At 42.7% G+C, this 24,385-nt stretch overlaps 1 protein-coding gene across 1 annotated transcript in view; it reads left to right on the top strand.

Moving 5' to 3' along the window:
- The window catches only part of LOC117826689 (E3 ubiquitin-protein ligase Rnf220-like), a 308,612-nt gene that overhangs the window by 279,645 nt on the left and 4,582 nt on the right, over window positions 1-24,385 (top strand). The window contains exons 10-11 of the mRNA XM_034702943.1: window positions 7,056-7,185; window positions 16,128-16,176. Of these exons, the coding sequence (XP_034558834.1) occupies window positions 7,056-7,185; window positions 16,128-16,176 (179 nt within the window). The remainder of the gene's footprint in view (window positions 1-7,055; window positions 7,186-16,127; window positions 16,177-24,385) is intronic.

The following is a 24,385-nucleotide window of genomic DNA, read 5'->3' as shown; positions in this document are numbered from 1 at the left end:
GATGACTGACATTTGACAAATTTTCATCAGAGAAAGAAAATAAAATCTAGATTTCAAATTTACAAATATTCTGGGTTTATTTTTTCAGTCTTTTTTTTGTCCTTTTTGCCTTTATTTGATGGGACAGCTGAAGAGAGACAGGAAATGTGGGAAGTAGACATGCAGGAGATGGTCGACCAGCCGGGGATCGAGCCGGCAAACCCCTGCGACGAGGACTTTAGCCTCTGTAAGTAGGGCGCTTAGACCGCTAGGCCACCAGCGCCCCAGAATATCCTGTTTTTAATGGCACAATAAGGATGAGAAAGATGGAAGACCAAGGAAAAAAAGACTAAATTAAAAGAATAACTCGAAACAAGGAACTGAGAGAGGAGAGTTAAGGAGAAAGACAGGACCAAACGAAGGAGAAAGGAAGTAAAGAGGAAGCAACATGAAGCAGGAAAGGAAGGATATAAGGAAGCAAGCAAGGACGAAAGTGAAAAATACAAATTTAAAGAAAGAAGAGGATAAAAAAAAAGAAAGGAGATTCCTCTTCTTTGCTCTCTGCTCTTCCGTATGATCTAGCTCTCCCTGCCTCACCATCTGCTGTCTATAATTACCTGTCTGGTTGGGTGTGTATGTGTGACTGCTCTCATTATGTAGAACATGCAGGGATAACAAAGTCCAATCAAGAACTTCAGCCATGTTTGATTGGTTACAGGTTATTCCTTTTTCTCTATTGAACTATTTAGAAAATCACAGTTCACAGTGATCCTATCTCACCTCTGGGAGACCTCTGTTGCTTCTTCTGATGCTGGCTCACCGGTGGGACAACCTGGTCCCACCATCACGCCTCTGAGACATGAAAAAGGGGCTTCAGTATTGATTCACTGTAAAACATTGACTTCATGGTGTTTTAGAAGTTTGTGGTTTTCTTATTTTGGTTTAATAATTTGATAATGTATTTCTTGTAGCGAATAAAAAAAATGGAAATTGAGGTTTAATAGCATCCTCTGTATGTTTGTTAGACCCTAAAGACTGAGGGAGTAAAAAAGTGAGTTGGTCAAAGTGCTCGACATAGGCTATGTTCACACTGGGGGGAAAAGTGGCCCAAATCTGATTTTTTTTTAGGGTCAAGTGATTTCTTACAGGCAGTGTGAACACTCTAATCTGGCCCAAATCTGATTTTCTCAAATCCACTTCCATCTGTGGTCCTGAATCAGATACAGATCTGATCTTTTTCAATGCAACCTCAGCGTGAATGGCCAAGGCGGATTTGATGCACATTTGATACTTTCATGTCACTTTATAGCGACACACGTCACATTCTGCACGGCGGTAGCCTTGCAAAAATGGAGGATAGCAACCATGGAGCAAGTCAATGGAGGGACAGCAAGGTCTTGGACCTCATAAATATAGATAAAAAATCGGAATTGAGCATTAAGCCTTGCAGTGTGAATGTAGCCATAGAGGAGAGACAGGGAATCCAAAAGTATGATATGAAAGTTATGATAAATGTATACATTTATATGCACATAAATAACTCTTTAAGAATTATATCAGGTCGCCACCCAGGTACCAAGTTGCAATACAAAAGGTGGAAGGTTGTTGTATTTCCTTCAATCCAGTAAGTTTCTTCCAGCTGTGTTATTTCTTACCCTTAATTTACCAAATGTTAAAAATCCCACAGCTTGAGCAGGAGTCTGGGACTGTGTAGATTGATTCAGAGAAGACAAAGTGTTCATGTCATAGCAGTAAATAAATCAGACAGAAGATAAGAAAAGTCGGAGGATATCTCTTTACTTCAGTGACATGTTTTGTGTCATGAACAAAAACCAGTGAGAGCCATTAAGTGGATCGAGTGTCAGAGATGGAAAGGACGGAAGATCATGAAAGAGAGACGGAGTGAGGAAAAAAAAAAGATAGAGAGATATGGATCTGAAAAGAGAAACAAATGGAACAGAGAGAGAGGTAAAAAGGAAAGACAGATGGAGGGGTTGATGGAGGGAGATAGGAGAAAGTCAGAGAGAAAGAGAGATGAGACGATCCATCTTGGCACATTAGGGGGGAATCAAGCCGACACTCCATCATGGCTGTCACAGAGCTTCACACCTCCTCTCTGCTCTCCTCCGTCCATGCAACCATCCATCCCTCGCTCGCTCCGCCAGCCGGCATTTCACTGAGGAATCTCCCCACTAAAAAGTCCTGTCAGGCCTATTTCCTTGTTATTGTCCAGCCCTCTCCTCTTCCTCCTCTCCCTCCTCTTCCTCCTCTCTCCTCTGCTCCCCCAGATTAAACGCTACCCTTGTTATGCCTTAGGGTGTGTGTGTGTGTGTGTGTGTGTTTGAGCTGTGAGGTCCAAAGCAGGACATGTGCAAAGCTTGTAGGTGTGTGTGTGTGTGTGTGTGTGTGTGTGTGTGTGTGTGTGTGTGTGTGTGTGTGTGTGTGTGTGTGTGTGTATGTGTGTGTGTTGCCTCAACATTAATCATCTTTAAGGCGCTGACAAGCCCGGTGTGCGACATCACATCAACACCCCCCCCTCACACACACCCTTTCTCCCCTCCTCTTTTTCTTCTTCTCCTCCCCTGGATTTATCTGTCCATTCGCCTCTCACCATCACTCACTTCCCTCAGGGAGTGTTTGACAGAGGGAGGGAGAAAAGGAAAGCTGCATAAGAAAATGACAAAAGAGAAGGGCGAGAGATAGTGACAGAAAACAAGCTGGAAGAACCCCAGGATATTTTTAATTTAAAGGAAAAAATGGAATTAATTGAATCAAATGAAAGAGAGTTGTAAAGTCAAAGTTTGACACGTTTTGAGTGTTTCAAAAGCCAAACTTGAATAACTTTGACACACGATATTTATCTGATTTGAAACTATGTCATAAAACACGAGTTAAAAAAAACACTCTATGTTAAAGCTCCTCTGAGGAGCTTTTAACTGGTTGGGAAACAGACTCAAAATGAAACGGATGCCTCTTTATGACAAACAAAAACAACAAGCAACAAGATTGACATTTTTTCTACTGTCATTTTTTATGCCTCAAACTGCTCTGAGGGGGTTTGGTGAGACAGACCAGGATGTTCTGTCAGAAAAAAACTGCGTTGTCATGTAAAGGACAGGATTAGCGAGGGGATAAGATCTACATGTTTGCCCTCAGGGGGCGCCAAAACCAACACAAACCGAAAACTCCACATAATAGCTTTAAGGAATATCAAGAAAATATGAGTACGTGACATATGTGTGAACTTAGCTTGAGCAGTTAAGCCATAGAAAAGGAAATAATAATAATAATAATAATAATAATAATAATAATAATAATAATAATATTAATAATAGACACGATTGATATAGCGCTTTTTTAGGAATTCAAAGATGCTTTACATGAAATAAAAATACATTTAAAAAATAAAAAGATAAATAAAATATGGCTGAACCGACAAAACCGACCTCTTTAAAGTGTTTGTTTTTTTTTACTATAATGTACAAAACATGTTCCTATTTTTACCTACCGATATATTTTGTGTCATGCTTTGTCAGGCATTTGTTACCTTATTTATTTATTTATGACTTTTTTTATTTTCATACTTTCTTATTTATACCTTGGGGACCTTAGGTTTCATAATCCGTTCTATAATAAAGTTTTATTCTATTCAACTCATTACAATCTACAGAGCTGCTCAGTATGATCATCTTAGAGGCACAAGTTGTTATATTGTTCACACAGGTAAACATCTTGTGAGAACAAGTTAATGATCTTATGCATTCAGTATCATTAACTTGTGGGAAGAATTAATTATTTTGTGTGCACAAGAAAATAAACTTGTTTCCTATAAGACAAAAAGTCCACTTCTTGTAACTTTGGGGGTCTCTGTAACAATAAAATGATTGGTTATCACAGTTCCACCTCTTCCATCAAATCACAGCGTGGCATATTACCCCTCCACATTCCTGTTGTTGATTGTTCACATTTTGCAGTTCATCCTTTTCCTTTTTTTTAAATAATAGAAAGTAAAGTCACAAAAAAAATCCTCAATTTTAATAAAATTGCACATTGAGATGCTAAAAAGTCAACTTAGACCATGCAAAACAAGAATTTACATTTTAAAAGTTTCCTTTTGTAACATTTCAGAAACTGAGAAACAATCAAGAGCAGGAAAATGTTAGTGTGTGCATATATGTGCGTGTGTGTGTGTGCCTCCAGTTGTGTTTGTGTGTGTCAGTGGAATAGAAAGAGCCCCATCAGCTGCAGACAGGGATTGGATCTTTCTTTGTTTGCTGTGGCGGATGGCGACGGCTTCAGCATGACTCAAATTATCTTGTCAAAGCAATAATGGAGAGACGGAGAGGGGGGGGAAGAGAGATGGAGAAACAAGGCGAGAGGGAAATACACTAAAGGGAGCAAGGTGGAGGAGACAACAAGGCAGAGACAGAGAGAGGAGATGAGCAATGGAGAGAGTGGTAGAGGGAGGTAGGGAGAAAGAAAGAAAGAAAGAAAGAAAGAAAGAAAGGAGGTGAGCATGGAGTAACAAAAGAGTAGGAGATGACCGATGAGAAAGGGAGAGACAGAAATGAAACAAATAAAAAAATTGTAGTGAACAGAAATGGATGAGGCTGGAGAGGGAAAAAACGGAGGGAGGGAACGGCGTGTAAAAATAAAAAGAGATGTAGAGAAATAGAGGCAAAGAGAGAGAGGCAGAGAGTAATCGATTACCTATTTTTCAAAGTCACTTAACGTGTCCACTGCTGTGGCTCTGTTAAGTAGCGGAGCAGGAGAATGGGAGCCTGGTATGCACACACACGCTCTGGAATATGGAGGGTGTGTGTGTATGAGTGTGTGTGCGTGTCTGTGTGTTACTCACTGGTTGTCTCTTGATGAGTCCTCTTGCAGGAAACTGTTCTGACAGACCAATATGTGAGCAAGGATACATGTCCCCAGGGGGCTGTGTGTGCATGTGCATGTGTATGTATATATGTGTGTGTGTGTTTGTGTGTTAGTGTGTGTGAGAGAGAGAAGAAGACAGGGACAGAGAAACACCAAAGACAAAACAGATTGGGAGTCCCCCCCCCACCCCACCGTACCTGGTCCTCTCGTTGCCGTGGTGACAAGCAGTCTAAACGGGATATCCTGACTGAGGCGGGGCCTATTGTTCACTGACTATAATAGCCCTCTTGATTGGCTAAATACAGGAAATCAGGAAGTGTCCTCCAACATTAAGACATTGAGAAACTTTCAATAGACTTTATATTTAGCCTACACACAAAGACTGGAAAGCAAACCTGGGATGTATACTACGAGTGATTCAGAGTGCACACACACACACACACACACACACAGTCCACACATACCTCCAGTAACACAATGAAACACACGCTGACACACGTACAGGTGGGCCCCACCCTGTGCCCTGCTGATCAAGGACAATGAAGTGAGGTAGTGTTGGCAGACTCTATACAGCATTATCTCATCCACGGCCGACACTTCTTTAAATCTGCTTTGACCTTAGAGGACACAGGGAGGCTGTACCGTGCTCTGCTCCCCTTTTCCTCTGTGTGTGAAGCAGATTATTATGCACTTAATGCATGTTATTTCACGGAGGATAACCATGATTCAAACAAGTGCTAGCAAGAATACACAATGCTGAAGTTTCCTTGAGTGTCCTTGCTTAACTGAAGGGGTTGTCCAGTGTAATGTGTATGATGTGAGCGGCATGAAAAATACAAACACAGTCAAATTATGAGCTGTATGACAGAGTATGAGGACCAAATTGAAGAAAAAAATAGATTTAGTGAATCAGGTCAGAGTTTTATGAGGAAAAGTGGCACTTTTAAAAGATTAAAGGTGTCAATTGCAAGAATTAAGTAATTTTATTGTGAGAATAAAATCGTAAATATACATGGAAAGTCCTTTATTCAAAATTCAAAGTTCAAAAGTTCAAAGTCTTCTTTATTGTCAAAAACTGCAGTATGCACCAGACATACAGAGGATTTGATATTACATTTCTCTCTCAGACCCTAGCAACGACAACAACAGATAAACATAGGAAATAGCTAGAGAAAGATAAGCTTAAATTAAAAAGAGTAAGCTAATAAAAATAATAAAATACAGTTTTGAAACAGTGCAAAAACATTGCTATAGTGCAATTAAAAATCAAAGTGAGTGTGCATTTCAGTCCTGAGGATGACAGACCTCGGCGTTGATTTGGGAGGGGGGTCAGTGACCGGGTTAAGTCTGTGAAGGAGGCACTATGGGAAGAGGGGGCAAAACAGGGAGAGAGTTCAGCATCCTGACTGCCTGGTGGATAAAACTCTCAGTCTGCTGGTTCTGGCCCAGAGACATTATGAGAATTTCTAATAATATAACTCTAATATTTATTATTATATAATGTTATGAGAATAAAGTCATAACATCATAATGAAAAAAAGTTGTAATTTCAGGCTACAGTTCGCCGATATTTTTTGTCCTTGAGTGAGTGAGTGCATCATTTGAGTGTAAACAATAATTTTGTTGTTGCTACAATGACAATAAAGGATTTTGATTCTGATTCTGATTCTGATATGTTAGAAATAAAAGAAGAGTAGATATTTGACTGCCCTAAAATGAGGAAAGTGGAGCCTGTTGTGAAGTTAGACATTAGTAAAAGTCTCACAAAAACTTGGACTTTCAAAAGACTTTTAATCTGTCCTGGACGAGGCTGAAGTTATTTTCATAAATGTCCAGATTTATTCTGATATCATACAACTTCATCTTCTTATCACTTCATTCTCATAAAATTACAATAATAACAATAATAATACTCATACTGCCATATGTGAAGTCACAATATAACCTTTATTTGGACTGGATTCTCAAAATGATGTTTTTAATGTGGCGGTCAAACAACTCTGATTTTCACAAGGTCTCTGAGCAAAAGAAACTCACCAAGCACAATTGTATCATTATTTTTTTTCACTTTGAGATACATTCTGATACAAAAACACAATCCATACAAAATGTTGAACAATTGTCTGAATCTTCATCTCTCACTAGTCCCTGATAAACACTCACGTCACCTCCTTTGTTTGCTTTCTCCTCTCCAGGTAAAAAGAAGATGTCTCTGTACGACAGCCAGGCTCCAATCTGTCCCATCTGCCAGGTGCTGCTCAGGCCCGGAGAGCTTCAGGAACACATGGAGACAGAGATAGAGCGGCTAGCCAGCATATGTCTCAGGTAGGCCTCTTACATATCTATGTTACTGTTTTTCCTTTCCTACACATATAACCCTAAAATTACCCAAAATAAACATCAAGGTATGTCTTTGTTCATCCCCAGTCTAAATTTAAAAGTCTGATCAATTAATTTACTATATATCTTCATTATATCTCTTGAGTTAGGTAATGCTATCTTGATACCAATGAAAGAGGTAATAAAAAAGATTTTCAAGACAAATATTTTATTGCTCATAAAGATTATCATTTTTTAAAGCAAAGGGTTAAGACAGAGCTTTAACTCAGTTTTTATGTGGGCCTCACTGACTGCTATTCTTTCTGAGCGGAGATTTGGGTGCTATAAATCTGCATAAAAGGCAGAGGCACGCCGTCGACGTAAGGCTAAGTGTTTCCTGCGGGGATGAGGATTCAAACCTGTGACCTTAGGTTCACTGCCGCCCCCTTCTTCTCCTCCTGGCAGTTGCACGAGCTGTTTTACGATGGATAAATCAACTCCAAGCCCTTTTAACGATGGGATACAACCATTAGGATCCATATTTCACCTTGACCACATGTCTGGCGGTGTGTATGTGTGTGTGTTTTGCGTACGCCAGTGTGTGGTCTGTGTTTGTGTGTGACCCAGTGTCCACCTATGCGGCCCAGCTTTATGATAGTCCCCATCAACCTGGGGGAGCAGGGCAACAGATAGCGTCACCCCACGTGGAAATCACACTTCATTTACCCCAGTTTATACCTCCTCTACCCCTCCTCCCATCTGTCCATGTCTGCAATATTTACTGTACCACTTCTCCTCCTGGCCTCCTCGTTTTCTTATCCTTCTCTCTCCCCATATCCTCTCTGTTATCTTGAATCTTTTATTTACTTATTCTTTGCCATCTTCTACCCTTACTCACGTCTTCTTAAGTCCCCTGTCTTTCTTTTTCTACTCATTTTGGCAATCCATAGCCCTTTTTACATAGTCTGTTCCCCCCATGTAAATGTGGAGGAGGCGTTGTGATGGGACTTGGGGCTCAAGGAGAAAGGATAACACACAAAAAATATAAATGTTTACATTTCATCTTTTCAATACAGTCACAAATCACACAGCTGTGGCAACAAATCTCTTTAAAATGTACATTAACTGAGAGAAAAGAAAGGAGACCCACCCGCCATCCCACCCAAAACCCACAGACTTGATTGTGTTCATTTTTAAAGAGCGTATAAAGCGATTACAACAGATTCCAGAAGCTGCACATCAAAATCTTGGATATCAAGACTATTGAAAAAGGCACAAACAGACAGGTCACACAAAGAACTCGGCAGAACCTTTTTTTATACAACTAATCCCAGTAAGGTTTCCAGTGCCCTAAATGTTCAAACTAAACCCCCCAAAAAAGTCTATGTACAGGTAAGTCAAGTCCTGGTGGGCACCTTGGATTACAACTCCCATCCCAAAAACTGTAAGGTTGTGTAAACTCCCTCACTGGGACACAAACATCACACTGTTGTGCGGTTCATCATAATAGTACAAATGCATAGAGACAGTGGAGCTTCGTTCAGAGCTGTGGTGGAGTCTTGATGTAAAACTGTAATTTTTCTCTCCAAATCCTCTTCTTTCACTCTTTCCTCCTGCCTTCCTCTGTCAACTCAACTCAACTTTATTTATATAGCACCTTTCATACATAAAAACATGCAGCCCAAAGTGCTTCACAGAATAACAGAGAGACAGAAAACAGCAATGGTAAAATTATAAAAGGCATGATTATAAATAAAATACTTAAAAATAAAATAAAATCAATACAGTAAAATTAATAAAATAAGTAAGAGTGGAAAGAAAAGTTAAAAATAAGGTAGAGTTAACAAGATCAGATGAACACAAGAAATAAATAGATAAATAAATACATATTTTTTATAAATAAGATAAATAAATACATGTTAAAACAATGGTTTAAATAATAATGATAAGAGTAAAAGTTTACTTTGTCAGTCAGTCTCATGTTTTCAACCTGCAAGCTTTAATAAAAGCAAAACAATGAACTGGGATAAACTCATTGAACTCCTGTGTTTCTCTTCCTGGCTTTGTAAGTGGAGGACGATTTATGTGGAGCAACCCACTTAAAGTGTCACTTCTCCATCACCGACCAATCAAAATCAAGAAGGGGTGGGGCTTCTTATACAAACTCTGTCAAAACAATGATGGAGGTCGATACGGAGGAGAAAGTAACCACACTAGTTTGATTCGAGGTATGATTTCCAGTAAAGTCACTTGTTAGGGAAGCAGAGGACTTGCAGGTAACTTTATCAACCGAGCAACAGTAGAGAGGCAATATGTCTTTGAAGGTTCTCAGTTATCCAGGTCATGGTGATCCAAAGCTTGGACAGAGAAGAGCGTTGGTATGAAAGAGGGGTCAAGGAAGCCATCTATGTTAAGCTTGAACACCCTTCTCTTAACAGAAGTGGTGGACTAAGACACCATTTGTCTCCTACATACAATGCTGTTTTGAATTCTCTGTCAAATCAAGTAAGACCATATTCACACCAGAGACCATGTGACTCTAACTATCAAGCTTTGGAACAGTAGAGAAATTCTCTGAAATTGAGGTTGTGGATGCTGACAGCGCAAAAAAACTGCGTTAAGGAACACAGCCCTTAAATTAACCAACATTAGAAGAATACCTATTTTTGATTTAAACCACAATCTTCATATAAGGTTTTAACCACATGGTCCACCTGTTTGTTGGGTATCAACATGTACTCAAAGTTTGCAGGCATGTAAAAGCTATGATTAGTTGAAGCACTGATTTAGAAAACCGTCCTGTGCCTGGTCTTAGAGGGTCGTAACGACAGACAAAATATGTCGTCATTTGCGTAGGAGCTCTCGTAAAGGTTGGATGAGTAATGGAGAGAAATACAGATTTTCCTGCAGGCCAGACTATTTCTTATCTTCAGAATTAATCAATAGAGACATGAAAAATGGGGGAAAGTTGTGATGCTGGAATGAAAATTAGACATGAGGAAAAGGATTGCTGGAGGGATCCAAAAGTAAGAACAACTTTACAGAGAAAGAACTTTAAAGAACTTAAGAATCGCCTCAGAGAACAGAATATCAAAGTCTTTAGTTTTGAACAGATTGTTTAGTTGTAGACTGAAATGTCAGTAACTAAAGTGTGTCCATAATGACTGAACACCCTTGATGACGGCCGGGGGATGTGGCTGAAAGCTCAGGGGAACGGGTGGATAGAGACAGAATAAAATAGAACAGAGAGAGGGTCATCCATCCATCATTGTCTGATATTGTGAGGTGTGTGTGTGTGTGTGTGTGTGTGTGTGTGTGTGTGTGTGTGTGTGTGTGTGTGTGTGTGTGTGTGTGAGTGTGTGTGTGTGTTTCAATAATTAATAAAGGTTAGTCATCTGCCCTTCCCTGTGTGGGTCTGAGACACCGTGCAAGCCGCACACACACACACTGACACACACACACACACACACACACACACACACACACACACACACACACACACACACACACACACACACACAATGACACATGAACACACACACAAACATGCACGGTTATTTAAGGAAATAGCGTCATCCGGGGTGAGATGGGATGGTGGCTAACGTCATGCCTGGCAGATTTAGACACTCACCATTAACCCGTCCTACACACACACACACACACGCACACACCTTGAGAAGGAAAAGAGGACAGGAGGAGGGAGAAAAGAAGGACGCTGGGGATAACATTTTAAAATATTTTGATAAAACTTTGACTTTACACACTTATACAAACACTAAAACTCTCATAGTAATTTTGTATCATGAAGAAGGAGATAAAATGAAAGCAGAAAGTGTGTCTGCAGGTTTATATCACAAAATCTTCCTTATTCTACATCACACACACACACATACAGACACACACGCACACACACACGCTCATGCTGTCTCTTCCTCTCTGGGCTCTCTGCATGGTAGCAGCCATCATTGAAAGTGACAGTGGGAATTTGGTCCAATTTGTAGTAAATCTGCCTTTAATGACGACCAGCGTGCCTGAATGAAAGAGCTGTGGGTATGGAAACGAAGGTGTGTGTGTGTTTGAATATGCCGGTGTGAAAAACATGTGTGTCCTTCATCCACTTGGTCTCTTCTAGAAGTATCTGTTCTTCTTTTTGTTTTCTATTTCTTCGATATTTTCCTTTTCTTTCTACATTCATGTGTGTGTGTTTTTTAACAAGTCGTCAGGTGACTGTGAATTCTGTTGTTGTTCATACATGGACATTCAGAAACACACACATACACACACAGTGGAGCAAATGGAAATCTATCATGCCCTGAACATGTCTGCTGGCTCTTGGGGGGCGAAGTAATCCACATACTCGATCCTTCCTCTTCTTTCTCTTCCTCCATAATCAATTTGCATCCGCCCACCGTGCAGACGACACAAAAACGCAAAACCAATAAGTATCTTTGGGTCAGCAGCATCCCTCCATTTCTCCTCTGGTAGAGCTGGATGTGGGCAGGACAGAGGCCTCTGCAAGCTGTCACTCAGACTCAGTCTGTGTCCACAAGGACTTGATTGATGGAGATTTAAGCAGGTTTTTGAGGGAGGGCAGTTTTCCTGAATGGAATCACTCTCAGGTCACAGATGAGTTCAACATCAGTCCAGATTCAAAGTGTGGAGGCTGAGAGAGGAGACTGATCCAGACTCAGCTTTCCTGGAAGTTTCAGAACTTATCTTGAGTTACTTTGCCTTGATTCTTTTTGTATGTTCCCTTGTTGTTTACAACACCATATACAAACCACACATCAGACACAGATAAGTAATTACTAGAGAGCCTTAAATGAAGCCTTTACTGGTCCTTTACTGTCGTCGTCTTAAAGTATCACAAGTGGTGTTGTCTCCAGTCCTACATCTTTAACTGACAGCCTCTTGGTGTTTTTAGAAGCTGAGATGGACGTGTTGAGATAAAACTTTGTGGCTGATATTGAAAACCTTTGAAGGACTCTGCATGTGTGCCGTTGTCCCCCTTCTCCTCTTCTTTAAAGAAACAGTTTTACTCATGGAGACTCCTGTTGAACCTGTGAGTCCACTTATTTTCATTAAGAGTTCATGTGGTTTGATAAAAGAAAGTCCCCCAGCGGTTTAAAGGGATGAAAGACGCTCACTTTCAAGTTGCAATGGGTTTGAAAAGTAGTCCATTAACACATTGGGTTAGCTTCACCACAAATGAGACACTTAACTAATCCCAATCCACACACTCATGGAGTCATGGAAGTTATTTTTGGGGGGCTTTTTTGCCTTTATTAGACAGGCAACATGGGGAGTGGAGACATGCAGCAAAGGCTTGAGGCTATGATCTTTGAGGTTCAACCCAAAAAAAATCATTAAGTGTAGATTTTGATTATTTCACTTTATTCATGATCAACTATTCGTATCACTCTCTGCTTTCCTCCAAACAAAAAGAAGTTCATCCAAATCAGCACCTTGGAGGCGTGCTGTATGACAAGTTCAGTAAAGGCTGTGTGTGATGTTGTGGGATGATGAGGTTTCAGATAGGCAGGCCCTCACCTCACCTCCCTCTGTTCACACACACACACAAATGCACACACACCACAATGATTTTTAAATTGCTTTGTCTCCCCTCTCTCTTTCCTCCCTTCCTTCCTTTCCCCCCTGTGTCTCTGTCCATCTGTCTATCTGTCTCTCTGTCTGTGTCTGTGTTTGTTTCTCTTTGCTGTGCTGCTCATTTCCACTCTCTCCTCTTTCCTCTTTGCTTTGACGCGGCAGGCAGCAGGAATTTCCAAACCTATAACCCTCACCATCAAAAATTCATAGAACCGGGCAAACAGAGGCGACGACACAACAACTCTCGTTTTCTGTCTTCTTTCATCTTTCCCCTCGCTCGATCTCTCTTTACCTTCTCTCTCACCTCACATTTCATCTCCATCTACCTCTTTTCTTTTACCCCCTCTCTTCTTTGCTCCCTTTCATCTCTCTATCAGCGCTCTCTGTCACTGTGGCAATTTTCTCCCATCGTGGCAGGTATGCAGCTGCTGTCCTCTCTCCCTCTCTCTCTCTCTCTCTCTCTCTCTTCCTGTTCCCCTCTCTCCCCCCGTCTCTTGTCGCTGTTTGACACCGTCAACGAGCAGGTAGAGGTGGCTGTTATTGTTGATGCCTCTGCAGAGGCTCCAGGTAATGAATAAAAGAGAGATAGAGGGAGACGGAGGGAGAGATGACAGAGACAGAGATAGAAAAGGGGGGAGAGAGGTGGTGGTTTTGGCAGATCTCCCTGCATTACACAGCAGCTTGACTGTGTCACCCGTGTTTATTCTCTTTGTTGGTGGAGGTGAGGCTCGCTGTTCCGCTCACACACACACAGAAGACATCCAGCAGCATGACAATACACACACAAACACATGCACACACACAGCACAGACACAGTAACGCTAGTTTTTACAGGCTTGTTCACCACACAGACATTAAGTATACATGTGCCTGATGCAAACACACTCTGAGTACACACACACAGCAGTGTTGAAGGTGCAGTGTGTAGCAATTAGTGTCACTTAGCAGAACAGACTTGGTGCAACTGGAATATCAAGTTCATAATTATGTCCATATAAGAGAAAAACATCTAAATATATAAATCATTTTGTTTTTGTTCACTTAGAATGAGCCTTTTAGATCTAGATAGGAGCAGGTTCCCTACCACGGAGGCTGCCATCTTGCACCACCACGTTTCTGTAGTAGCACATAACTGACAAACATAAGCATTTTGTATTTAGTGAGTGGCCATGCCAAATGTATGGGTTAGAAGACAGAGAAGAAACAGAGTGGTTGTTGGGCGCAAAAAATATTTTGTATTGATGTTTTTGATGAATAAAAATTGACAAATGAAGGATCCTTCTTGTCCTCAGAATAGAACGGAATAGATCAAAGCCGAATAGATCAAAGCAGAATAGAACGGAATAGATCAAAGCAGAATAGATCAAAGCAGAAAAGATCAATGAAGAATAGATCAAAGCAGAATAGAATGGAATAGAACAGAATAGATCAAAGCAAAATAGAACGGAAGAGAATATAATAGATCAAAGCAGAATAGATCAAAATAGGACAGATCAAAGCAGAATAGATCAAAGCAGAATAGAACGGAATAGATCAAAGCAGAATAGATCAAAGCAGAAAAGATCATAGAAGAATAGATCAAAGCAGAATAGAATGGAATGGAACAGAATAGATCAAAGCAGAATAGAACGGAAGAGAATATAATAGATCAAAGCAGAATAGATCAAAATAGGACAGATCAAAGCAGAATAGATCAAAGCAGAATAGAACGGAATAGATCAAAGCAGAATAGAACGGAATAGAACAGAATAAGTCAAAGCAGGATAGAATGGAAGAGAACAGAATAGATCACAACAGAATAGATCAAAGCAGAATAGATCAATGCAGAATAGAACGGAATAGAACAGAATAGATCAAAGCAGAAAAGAACGGAATAGAACAGAATAGATCAAAGCAGAATAGAATGGAATGGATCATGGCAGAATAGAACGGAATAGATCAAAGCAGATTGGAACGGAATAGATTAAAGCAGAAATAAACATACCTTTGAAACAGCCACCTTCAATAGTTAAAGATGTGGAAATGAGTGAACTTATCCTTTAAACGTCTGCTCTCACGTCTGCTCTCACAGGCTTCATTAGAAAACTGACTTTCTTAAAATGAAATATTTGGAGTGCCACTTAAAATATGTGGATTTTCATGTTAGTTTGAATATGAACTTGTGGTTTTCAGCCTAACAGTTGAAGGCTGAGTGATGCTGTATAACCACATGAAGTCCAGAATGTGTGACGTGTTGACATTATATCCATACTTCCATCCCTCTATCTATCTGCGTTCAGGCCTTCCTCACTGTGCAGCTATGCATTATGTATCTGTCTTATATGTTCCTCGTCTTGCTCTCTTACCGTCCCGTGAAGCACTTTGTAAATGTTTCCTTCAGATAAGTGACACATAAATAAGGATTCTTATTCTTATTACCCATCCATCCATCCATTGAAAAAGGAAATCCTCATCTACCAACGCGTGCTGTCAGATTAGAGATCCCGCTCAATTCAGTTTCAGCCACACTGTCACTCTGTGTGTGTGTGTGTGAGTGTGTTTGTATATGTGTGCGTGTGTGTGTGTGTCCGAGAGGGTCTGGAGAGCTAACAGGGTCTCAAAGCAAACATCCAAACCCTGTCTTGCTCTGTCAACGTCAGGCATGTCGCAACGCTTGGAGAAGCTCGGAAACATTTATCTCTATGTTCTGCTGCAAGTCAGAGAGAGAGATAGAGAGAGAGAAATGTAGAAGAGCAAGAAAAAATGATGATGAAAAAGAGAGAAAGAGGCAGAGGGGGAGAAAAAAAGGAGCACCAGAGAGCCAAGAAAGGGGAGGGAAAACTGTTGGGTAGTGAATGAAAGAATGAGACAGTAAAAGTGTCCAAAGATCAGATATAGAGTGCATTGAAATGTTCATTGGCAGAAAAGCAGCTACTTAATTATATTAAGATCTCAAAGCTAAAACGTCAGGAAATAGACAAAATTATTTAGCAACTGCTTCAATATTTTTTTCTACATCTTTATACGTCCACCCATCTCTCTGTTTCTCTCTCTCTTTCCCTGTAATGTTTACAAGGCAGTGGATTGTCCTCCACATATTTCAGAGTCAAAGTGACCGTGAGCTGGCTGCATTCACAAACCAAATCTCTGCAATTTTTTTCTCTCCCACAAACCCAGGGAACAAGTTTCTGGTGAACACAGCTTCCAAAAATACATGATATGTAAAAAAAAATGAATGACCTGTCAGAGGAGTGTCAGGAGGAAACACTGGAAGCATGAAAACAAGCACACAGACATGTCAGACACTGAACTACAAGACAAACTCATGAAACTCTGTTTTGTGTTCTCTCTCTCTCCTGCAGTAAGAACACCTCACCCAAGGATGGAGCAGCCACTCCAGGGACCCCCAAGGTGAGATGAAGTTCAATTTCTGTACAGTGTGGTGTCTGTACTTAAAATGTCACAGAGCCTGAAATCTACCCAGTGAACTTTATTCTGAAGAACAGACATAAAAAAATATATATGACTATAAATCCATGTCAAACCTATTGAGAAAAAGGCTTAATGTAACCAAAGCTTGATTCCATGTGCTCCACCATTTTCTGCAAACGTCATCAGGCGAGTCACAACTCATGAAATCAAAGCTTTCCAAAAAATTGGACTTACGATGCCATGAATACCAAAAGAGAGGGGCATTCATATGGTCTCTCCTCGTGAACATGGAAAACACAACCACATTTGAAGGCAACATATTACACCTGACCTACACACAAATCTGCTGCCCTCCAGGTCACTGCTTTAAAAGCTGTCCTGTCAGGTATCAAACACCTTCATCAGCATCCAGAGGTCTTTCTGCCTTTGTAGTCAGAGCTGAACAGCTAGCGCATGGTCAGTCTTAGTTTGTCCTTGTATTTTCTCTTTATTAGGATATAAGCTAAAATGTTTGGTGTGCTTCACAAGGAGCTAAAGGCCAGTTTGTGCCAAACAGAAGTTATAATTACCAGTCAAAAGTTTGGAAACACCTTCTCCTTTAAGTGTTTGTATTTATTTTAATTATTTGAAACACTGTAGATTCATACCAAAGACATCAAAACTATGAAAGAACATATACATATTTTTTTAATTTACAAAAAAGTGTTAAACAAACCAGAATATGTTTTATATTTTAGATTCTGTAAAGTAGCCCCCTTTTTCCTTCATGACAGCTTTGCACACTCTTGGTATTCTCTCGGTCTGCTTCATGAAGTGGTCTCCTGGAATGGTTTCTAACTAACATGAGCCTTATCAAGAGTTCATTTGTAGAATGACTTGCCTTCTTAATGTGTTTGAGACCATCAGTTGTGTTGTTCAGAGGTAGGGTTAGTACACAATGGATAGCCCTATTTGACTACTGTTGTAATCCAGATTATGGCAAAACCAGATTATTTCATAGTTTTGATTTCTTCAGAATTAAACTACAATGTCCAAAATAATTAGAATAAATAAAAACCATTCAATGAGAAGGTGGGTCCAAACTTTTGACTGGTAGTGTATATAAATGAGGTTATTCACACAAACAGAGGTTTGAAGATGTGTCCAGTGTCATCAAAATAAACACAAAATAACACTTTTTGAATAGCATGTGGTGTAGTTATTTGGTGTCCAATCCAGAGCTTCTGCCTCTGTTCCTCTCTGCTACACTGAGGGGAAATCAGCTGTACTGTAGCCCTCTGTCTTAGATGTAAGACACACACATATACTCACAAGTACCAGTCTCCCGTGGTCCAACAGGCAGTGGAGCTGGGAGACACTGTGCTGTGATTGTTCCAATTAGAGAGGCTGAGAAGCAGCTAAGCAAGATGGGAAGAGGAGACAGTATCAGGACGACATGTTCATATTTCTGTCAGGCAGGCATGCTCTCAGTGTTTTCCCAGGATGACTCCAAAGCAATCTAGAGCTCCTTCACCTTTATCTTCGCATAATTTCCCACTAAATACCAAGTCCAGCTAAAAAGCCAGATGCCCTTTTGCGGGAAAATGCACACATTGTGCACATGAATGCATCATGAGAGCTTAAAGTAATTCAGGGAGCCTTTTCTGTTCCCACACACCTCAGGGTGCTGACACAGGCTTAACACGGCGCTCCCAGCACTGTGTGTGGGCTTCTACACGACTAAAGCAGACAGAGCAGGAGCGAACGTGGCCTTCATCTCTGGTCGTGACTGCGCATCCCAGAGCTGTTGTTTAGTATTCAGCGTGAGGGCATGCTGGATGTTCAGAGCCAGGCTGAAGCACTCGGGGTCTGTAGTCGTCGTTTTGTCCCAGAGGTGAACTGCATAGCCCTGTTATACTGGAGATTAACCCCAACACACCTTCTTTCAGCCTGTTTGGCCTACTTTTTGTGTCCCTTTTGTTGGAGGACCTCTCTGAATGCCTGGTCCTCCGCGTGTTCGTTTGATGAAGAAAATAGGAGGAGGTATTGAAGTTTCAAAAATCAGCTTTATTCTAAACACCAGTAGAAATTGCAAAGTGTACAGAGCTCTGGGTCTGACTATCGTGTCCCTGATCAACAACAGTGCTGTTCAGTTCGCGAAGTCTGAACTGACTACTTTTTTCCCTGACCCAGTATTTATTAACACATAGGATGAATTTGAATTGTGCATAATTTGAGGGCGTTGCCTCCCCCTCATTGGCCCGAGGCGCGTCCACGTCCTCCTCGTTCTGACTCCCATCATACTCCTCAAGGCCTGAAACGTGAAAGTTAGCGCACACACATTCCTGTCTACCCTCAAGGATAACGTTCTCTCATCATTCACCAATGCACATCAGCTACGTGTGGTCTGCCACCTGCCCCCCTTAATTTCTGGGATACTGAACCTATGTCTGCTGATGCATGGAATTCTCCCAAGGCCCTGGCTCCTGTTTTTGGCTACATTACGTCTTACTTTTGATATGTCGTTGTGACTACGACCTTCAGGTCCTTCTTGTTGTTATGGTTTTCCGCTATCAGACATGCAGTCATGGCGTTCTTTGGTTCTCAGTACTTTTCCACTCTCTCAGATGTTCAGGGTGACAGAGGCCTCAATACTGTACAGGTCTCAGTTCTCCGTGGTGCCAAGCTGCATGGTTTCAGTACACACTATATTTGTATCTAAACACTCGTGATGATTAGTATATTTGGCTATATGAGTAAAATTAATATGATATAATATGATTAAGTAAATGAATGTGATTGAGTAAATAGTGACAATTGTAAGTATGTAAGAGTGAGGTGTGGAGCCCCATATCCACAAGTCCCCCTCTTGGTCTCAGCTCCCTGAGACCAACAAACCAGGACTTCACACGGAATCCCCATGCGGAGCCACTGCCAGGGTGTAGGCACCTCTGCGACAATGCCCAAGTTCTGGTAGCGCAACCATCTGGTAGCGAGCGTGGGGTCCCTGCTTCTCAAATGCGGCCACGATGGCGTGGTTCCAGAGAGACCTAATACAGGGAATACAACAGCAACCAACCAACACCACCACACACAACATACCAGCCAGGGAAACACCCATCGAGACGAGCACACCTTTCCACTTACCCAACCACCTAGGTGTCTTTTCTGGAATCTCTCGTGGTCACTTGGTGAGGTTCCACGGACTTGTCGTCACTGCAAGATATTTCAGGGGAGGGAATACAACAACAACAACACGACATAACAATCAATATAGTGAGAATTAATGAATATTAAGCCAAAATAGCGCCATCTAGTGGAGTCCGTTACCTTCCATGTAGCTGAGCAGAACTTCTCTCAACGTAAGTTGTTTTATGCCTTCACACCTAATGACTCTACACTCCTAGTGTTTAGCGAAGTTAAATAATAAAATGTCTCCTTTTTCTACCACCCAGGAACAGTTTATGCTTGTTCCTTCAGATCCCTGCGAATGTCTGCTCGGGTTCTCGCAGGAGGGTCTGCTGCAGCACACAATGACCAATGAAACCAGGTGTTTCCTTTCCCCTTAAGTCGAATTGCGTGAGTTGTCCTCTCCGTCACCTGAAAGGGCCCTGTCCATCTAGGTTCCGTCCACTTCCGTTTGATGACCTTCAGGAGCACCCACTCAGCGTCGGTCGGGGGAAGCGGCTTCTCCTCACCCCCTCCGATCTCTGCGATCTGGGCGGAAAATGCTGAACCAAGGGCCGTGAGCTGATCATAATATGGCTTATAGGCCAAGAAAGGAGTTTACTGTGCTATAACAACACCAGCTCCTGGTCCAGGAAACTGCTGTCCACATCTAAGTTCATATGGTGTGAATCCTGTCCGCAAACTAACTGAGCTCCTTACTGACATCAAAGCCAGTGGGAGAGCATCCACCCAGCTAAGTTTGTTTTGTGCACACACTTTGCTGATTTTACCTTTTAGGGTCTGATTCATTCTTTCTACCTTTCCCTGAGACTGTGGGTGATACACAGTTCCAAAGGCATGTTTTAGACCCAGCTGGGCTTCTACTGCTTGTAGATGTTTATTTTTAAAATGTGTGCCATTATCAGATCGAATCTTTTTAGGGAAACCATGTGTGGGAATGTAGTGGTTAATCAAAAACTTCACTACTGTTTGTGCATCCTCTTTTTTAGCGGGTACAGCCTCAGGCCAGCCGGTGTATGCATCCACCGCCACCAAGAGGTATCTGTACCCTTTCACCCGATCAATCATGTCTGTGTAGTCAATAATTATTTCCTCTCCTGGCAAGGCAGGTAGGGGAAATTTACCCTGATGTGGCTTGATAGTGGACTTTACATTGTAGGTGGTGCATGTCTCACACTCTCTTATGTGGTTGTCAATCATACCAGGCAAAAACGGATGCCACCAATGTGTGAGATGATGTCTAGAATCTTTGCGACTCCCGCTGCATGTCTTGTGCATGGCGGATGTCTGTTCTCTGTTGCGTCTAATGTTACACTCACATATGACACCACCTGTCTCTCCCCCCCTTTTTTCTGAAAAAGCACCGCATTAACTGAGTGTGGTTTTTCAGAAACATCCAAAAAGAAGGGTAAGGTGTAATCAGGAACTGCCAAGGCGGCTGTGTGCGAGAGAACCTGCTTTAGTGTGATGAAACTTTGTTCAGCGACCACGTCCCAAATCAATGATGCAGCGAGATTACGCATGCCTTGCTCATTAACCATGGCACGCAAAGGGGCTGTAAGCTCCGCATACTCCGGCACACAATGACGACTGTAGCCTGTAAGGCCCAGAAATGAAAGCATTTGCTTCACGGTTTGTGGCTTAGGATGATGCAAGATAGCATCCTTGTGGGCAGGAGACACCCCTGTTCCTTTGTGAGAGACTACCCTGCCCAGGAAAGACACAACTTGTCTGCAGCATTGTAGCTTTTTCTGTGAAACTTTGAAACCGACTTCTAGCAATCTGCGCAATACTACATCCGTAGCAGCGAGGCAATCTTGTGCTGTGGGGGACGCAATTAACAAATCATCAACATACTGCACCAACACCGAGCCCAGTGGTAGGGGAAGATCGGTCAGCAAGTTTCTGAGTACATGATTAAAAATGCCGGGTGACAACACAAACCCCTGCGGCATCCTCGTGTATGTCAGCTGACGACCCGCATACGTGAAAGAAAAAATGTCACGCAGCGAGGGATCGAGCGGAAGACAGAAAAATGCATTAGCCAGATCTATACAACTGAACCATTTGTGCTCAGGGGCGACAGCAGACAGTGCTGTATATGGATTGGGTACTGACAGTGTAGGGGTCGCTACAATGCGATTAATTGCCCTCAAATCATGTGCCATGCGATATTTTCCTGAATCTTGTTTTTGGACAGGCAGGATAGGCGTATTCCAATTGCTCTGGTTATCAATCAGGACACCAGCAGCTAATAAGCCATTAATGGTGTCTGCAATGCCTTCCTCTGCCACAGCTTTGTGTGGATACTGCCTCTGCCAGATTGGTCTAGAATCAGGAGTAGAAATTAGATCAAACATTATGGGAGCGACAGTGGAACAAAAACCTACATCTGTCGGGCCCGAAGACCAGAGAGAGGTAGGAATGGCGTTTAGCATACCGGCAGCATCTGGATAATCAGTTTTTTCTCTGCCATGAAATCTCTCAATTTGTTGGTGTTCCAAAAGGACGGTGTCCTCTGTCGTCTGTGAGATTCTGTATGCTTTTTCTGATGGAGAATAAGACACGTGTGGGAGTTGAGTGGGTTCCCAGTCCGAAGCTTTTAACAGCCTTTTGGTCATGGGACCCAGTTCTTTGGCCTGATGCTCAGTATGTACAGCGAGAGTGATGTGTGGCGAGGAGACTTCAGCCATTTCATAATATTGTGACAATTCAGGACTCAAATTTACTGCTGCAACTATTCCCTCTGCACCCGCATACAAGCACGCTGAGTGTACCGGTTCTACCCTGCCCTCCATTACCTCAAAAGCCTCACGATACACCAAGTCCTCGTCACGGTCATAAAACAGAGTCACGTGGAGCGGGTCAGGTGGAGGAGCATAGGGATGCAACATGTGGAGCCAGGGCTTCCAAGCAGTGTACAAAGACGAAACTCCGCCCCCTTTCGTTGTCTCAGGTTGCACCAGCCCCCAATAGATGTCAGCCCACTGAGGCTCTGCACCAGGTGAATTGTCCTGACCCAGAAACATCTGGGACTGCGAGGAAATTCTGCTAACAGAGCAGTTGAAAGATTGTCCATTTGGAAAAGTCACAACCATACCGTCTGGGCTGCACAAAATAGATGCTCCACTTTTGACCACTTGGGGCATGGGCGGCTGATACTGTTGTTCTTGTGAGGGTCTCTGTCCAGGCGCATACACCTGCTGTGTGTGCCACGGTTTCATAGGGCAGAATCTGGAGATATGTCCGATCACGCCACAGGTAAAGCAACGCATTGGCTGACCCCCAGGTGCACCCCGTCCGCGTCCCCCTTGCCTGTAACCACCCCTCGCGAACCCCATCGGCCGCTGAGGCCGTCTGTACATGGGCTGCATAGGCGGATACGCCGGCGCAGGTGCAGGAGGAGCAACCAGCTGCTGAGGAGCATGTTGACCCTGTGTGGGCACAGGAGCCACTGGTTGCTGCATCATATGAGTGGTTGGTTTATTGGCCTTTTTTATCATCCTGTAATTTACGCCTCTCGCTGTCCAGTTGCATCTTAAGCAATTGTGCTGTGTTGTTTGACACCTCAGCATCATGGACTTTTTGTTTTTCTTCCACTTGCCGCACATAGTGAGCTAAATGCTTCTCCCACTTGTCTCCATCACATCCTAGTAAATCAGGGTTAGCTTGCATTTGTGCCTGCACTGACCTTGGCATTCCTTCTAAAATAGCTCTCCGGAACATAGCTGTCTGCAGCCTGTCCGAGCTGGGATGAGTTCCAGCTACACTGATCCAAGTGTCTTTACACCGAATGAAAAATTCAGGCATGCTCTCTTTATCTCTTCTGTTTAAGGTTAAAGAGTGTAATGCTCCCTCGGGCACTGGTTAATGGTACGCATGGCAGTGCCCATGGCTGTAGCATAGGTCGTGAATAATGCATCATCTGGCACTATTGCTGTTTGAGCTTGAGCTTCAATTTTTTGTTGCTCATGCAGGGGAAGCTGTCGGCCAATTAATGCTCTCCAGTCCCCATCGCTATTGTCCAGCCGTTTGTCAGCTGACAGAATTTAGTCATCCACCCCTGTCCCCCTTCAGTGGGTGTAGGCATTTTTCAGAAATGCAATTCATGTCCGTGAAGGAAAAAGGTTTATAGGCGGAGCTGCCATTGTTCGCAGTTAATATGGGGAGAGCGAGACCTGGAGCTAAACAGGGTTTAGATTTCCGAGTGTGACTCGCCACCGGTAACGGTGGGGTCGGGCGTCTCTCTGTTTCATTGTCATGTTGTGCAGGAGCATTGCAAGGTGTGCGTTCACTTAGTCCCCTGTTTGGTCGTCGCGGCGGGTCAGTTGGATTGTACATAACCAATCGGCCCACAAACTCAGCATCGTATGTTTGTTCGTCATCGTCGATGTAGCAACCATCTAACTCGTAGTCCTGATCTTCGCTCTCTGTATTCTGATCTTCCTCCCTGTCACGGGGAAGTGCTCTCAGGTTCCTGCATGTACCAGCTTGAACTCCTGTCTCCCTAAAAGCTCTATCTATGAATGGATTGCTAGTGGAGGGCGCGGGGGCAACACCATTCCCTGTGACTTGAGGTAAACCAGGCACGCGTGGCGTGGACTGGTATGCTGGCTTTATGGGAGGAATGTCCTCCCCTTTTGGCTTTTGTGTGGGACCGCTATCCCTCAGCTCATCCTGCACTTGTTCTATCTGCTGTATTTGTTCTGACAGCTCTGCTTGACGCTCCTGTATGGCCAGTGTAGTTTCCCGTATACATTCCTGCTGCAGATTCCATAAAGTCTGCAGTTCTTGGAGGCGTCCCCCTGCCTCTATGTCCTGCTCTAAATCTATGATCCCCCCCCTTTATTCTCATCGCAGGAGCCTGCATGATTCTCTGTGTGCTCTCTGTGTAACGCGGGGGAGAGGCAGGAGTCCTCCTATGATCTGGCTCAGTCTGTCGTAACGTTAGGTCGGGGTAGAGCGGTGGGGGCTGTGCTCCTGCAGGGGGAGCACCCGGCACCGCCCCCGCCGAGCGCGG

Source organism: Notolabrus celidotus, chromosome 15 (genome assembly GCF_009762535.1).
Source record: "Notolabrus celidotus isolate fNotCel1 chromosome 15, fNotCel1.pri, whole genome shotgun sequence".
NCBI lineage: Eukaryota > Metazoa > Chordata > Actinopteri > Labriformes > Labridae > Notolabrus > Notolabrus celidotus.
The sequence above is the reverse complement of the archived record's forward strand: the minus strand, read 5'-3'. Positions and strand labels throughout refer to the sequence as shown.